The sequence below is a fragment of the Fopius arisanus genome, unplaced genomic scaffold, assembly GCF_000806365.1.
Source record: "Fopius arisanus strain USDA-PBARC FA_bdor unplaced genomic scaffold, ASM80636v1 scaffold00107, whole genome shotgun sequence".
NCBI lineage: Eukaryota > Metazoa > Arthropoda > Insecta > Hymenoptera > Braconidae > Fopius > Fopius arisanus.
Window position 1 is genome coordinate 80,231 of NW_011887846.1, and position 2,737 is coordinate 82,967.

Consider the following 2,737-nt stretch of genomic DNA (forward strand, 5'->3'; position numbering starts at 1 on the left):
TTTTTTTTTGTTTCCCTCGACATAGGCTACTTCTTCTTGAAACTTCAGTCGAAAAGACCCTTACTCTCCGCTGAGATCAACCGGAATGGAGTGCAGCCACAGAGAAGGGAACGAGGAGAAGTGATTCAAAAGGGAACATGTGACATATTTCTTGCCATCACGCTTTTATTGTTTTCAAATTAAATAAAATTATTTCGAATGAACGCTAGGAAGAGGCTGTTTAATTCTAGAAGCGAAGAAGAAATTAGAGATGGTCATTCTCGTTCCTGTTAGTAAATATTTATGAAATAAAATTGATTCAATTAAAAAGATGAATTGAAGGAAATTTTCGGAAGACGTCTATACTCACACCATATATGAGGAAATAACGTCATCAATACATAATACTGAAAATAAGACTTTTCTAGAATCGACATTAATTTTGTATTTTTTAATTCATTTTTTATTAAGCGTAACGGCCTTTTTCCCCACCTTACCATTTGGTAAACGGTTTACACGGATAGGAAAATACTCGGAAAATTACAGAAATTTTAAGTAATCTTGGGGTTTCCTTGCTTTTCGGGAAAAACGTACTGAGAGTTCCGTAAAAGTTGTCCTAGCGAGCAGGAATTTTTACGAAACTTTTAGGACAAGTTTTACGGTGCCCCCCGTACTTTTCCCTAAAAACCAAGATTACCCCACATTTACGTACAAGTTCCGTAATTTTTCAAGTATTCTTCTCTCCGTGTACGCGAGGTTCTCCAATATAGTAATTGCGAGGCCTCCTTTACTATGTCCACTATGATTATACAATTAAATTACTAATTGAAGCTTATGGTGATGCTCCACGCTTCCTGGAAGTTGCGCATGCTTCATTTAGGCGATTACGGGACCAGTGAAGAATTCCTGAACCTTACTGTATATAATAATACCTCATATTATTTTTCCCCTCGCCATTCTCACCAGCTAATCCATTCTTATAAATATTGAGGGGGCAGCCCTTACTGAACCAGAGAAATTCGAAAATTGTCTGGTGAATATTTGTGGTGGAGTTATTTGAAATATTTACCGTATTTATTGCTGAAGTTTATAGAAAGTATGTATTGAAATTTTTCCAATTAGACAATTTTTCTATGTGAGAATAGGTTCTGGTCAAATGAGAAGGTATCTCTTCGTCTTGACCTGTCCATAAGAGCCGAATTATTTTTTACCATCGTAGAATAATTAACTAACGATTGGATGGGATAGAAATATACCACCGGTTGGACTATTTTAAACACTGAGAATTATTATTAAAATTATTTGACTCCACACAGTCGAGGGGTTCTTTCAGAATTAAGACATACTACGAACTAACTGTTACTCATGTGGTCGAGGTTAATGTTATTTTTCAGAAAGGAATATGATCTCCTCCTTCTATCCGTAACCCTTCGTTTTGACTTTCTTGACTCTCTCGGTTCATCCAATGTATTGTTAATAAAAACCCCCACCAAGCAAGCCCTTCCGGACTTCCCCATTTTTTTTTTGCAATACGAAGGAAAGGCCCGACAGTAACCAATGAGTAAATGTTTTCTAAAGACCAGAAATATAAAAAAAACTTTCGAAAAAGTGGATTTTGTGCTCGGTGAAGACTCCGAAATCCAACACCAACAAGTAACAAGCTACTAGTCGTGTTTCTGTGATGAATCAGAAGCATGTGTGATTTTTCAAAATGGCCGAAAACAAATCATATTAGATCATGTTCACTCCCCACTTTTTATAAGACTGCATCCATTATGGTAAAATCTACTGATAGAGTATGTAGCAAGTATCTACTATAAGCGACAAGTATATCTACCTTAATCATGGAAGTATGTTGGCATGCAAGACAAAACTGTGAGGGGTGGGATCTGCCGTAGTAATTCCTTCCCAACAATCGCTTGTCAAATTTTTTATTGTCCATTCGTTCTTATTCAATGATGGCAATAGAGGAGAAATGTCGAACTTGATTATTGATTTTAGGAATAATTATTTTTCACTGGTGGATTTATGATAACTGGGTTGCAAGGTTTTTCCACTACTACTACTACTACTACTACTACTAATACTACTATTGCATTTCTACTTGTACACAATGTAGTCTTCCGCTACAGGCGCGCGCATGCATGCCGATCGATTCCTTCGAATAACACTACACAAGGTCTACCTGAGTAGATTTATTCGATTTCAGCCTAATAACTTCAAGATAGTCACACTTGAACCAGCAATGATCTCGCGTAAATCATACAGAGCACTCATGTATTATATTTTTACTTGCATATTAACGATTATGGGACTCCGCTATCCGTACACTTATTGGGCCATTCATTTATGATTGAAAAAACAGATTTCCTTGGACCTTTTCCACGGATTCGGTGTTTATCAGTTTATATTTTTAATACTCAATACTCATTATATTTCATATAACTAACAACTTTTTTCGCAATATTTTTCTCCTGAATATGATGTAATCAACTGAAGCGAATATTTCTTATAAAAGCCGCGTGTTTGGATGGAGTGTGCGAACATCGGTTACTACATAGAGAAACGTAGTTCAGGCAAACGATCTTTTGTTAAAGGGGATCATCAGCAAAAAAATTGACAATTTCCCAATATACCAGGGCAATTAAATTTTGCACTTTAGTTGGTTAAGTTTCACTTTCACAACTTCTAGAATTTTTTCAATTTTTTTTTTAAATTATGAATCCAGGTTGGAAATACCTGAAATGGCAGTGAAACT

General features: G+C 35.8%; 1 protein-coding gene across 1 annotated transcript in view; it reads right to left on the minus strand.

Moving 5' to 3' along the window:
• LOC105271304 (beta-1,4-glucuronyltransferase 1) overlaps nucleotides 1-2,052 on the minus strand; it is a gene marked incomplete in the record, with an annotated part of 28,735 nt that extends 26,683 nt beyond the window's left edge. The window contains 1 exon segment of the mRNA XM_011312770.1: nucleotides 1,817-2,052. Coding sequence (XP_011311072.1) covers nucleotides 1,817-1,921 — 105 coding nt within the window.
• Nucleotides 2,053-2,737: the final 685 nt, after the last annotated feature.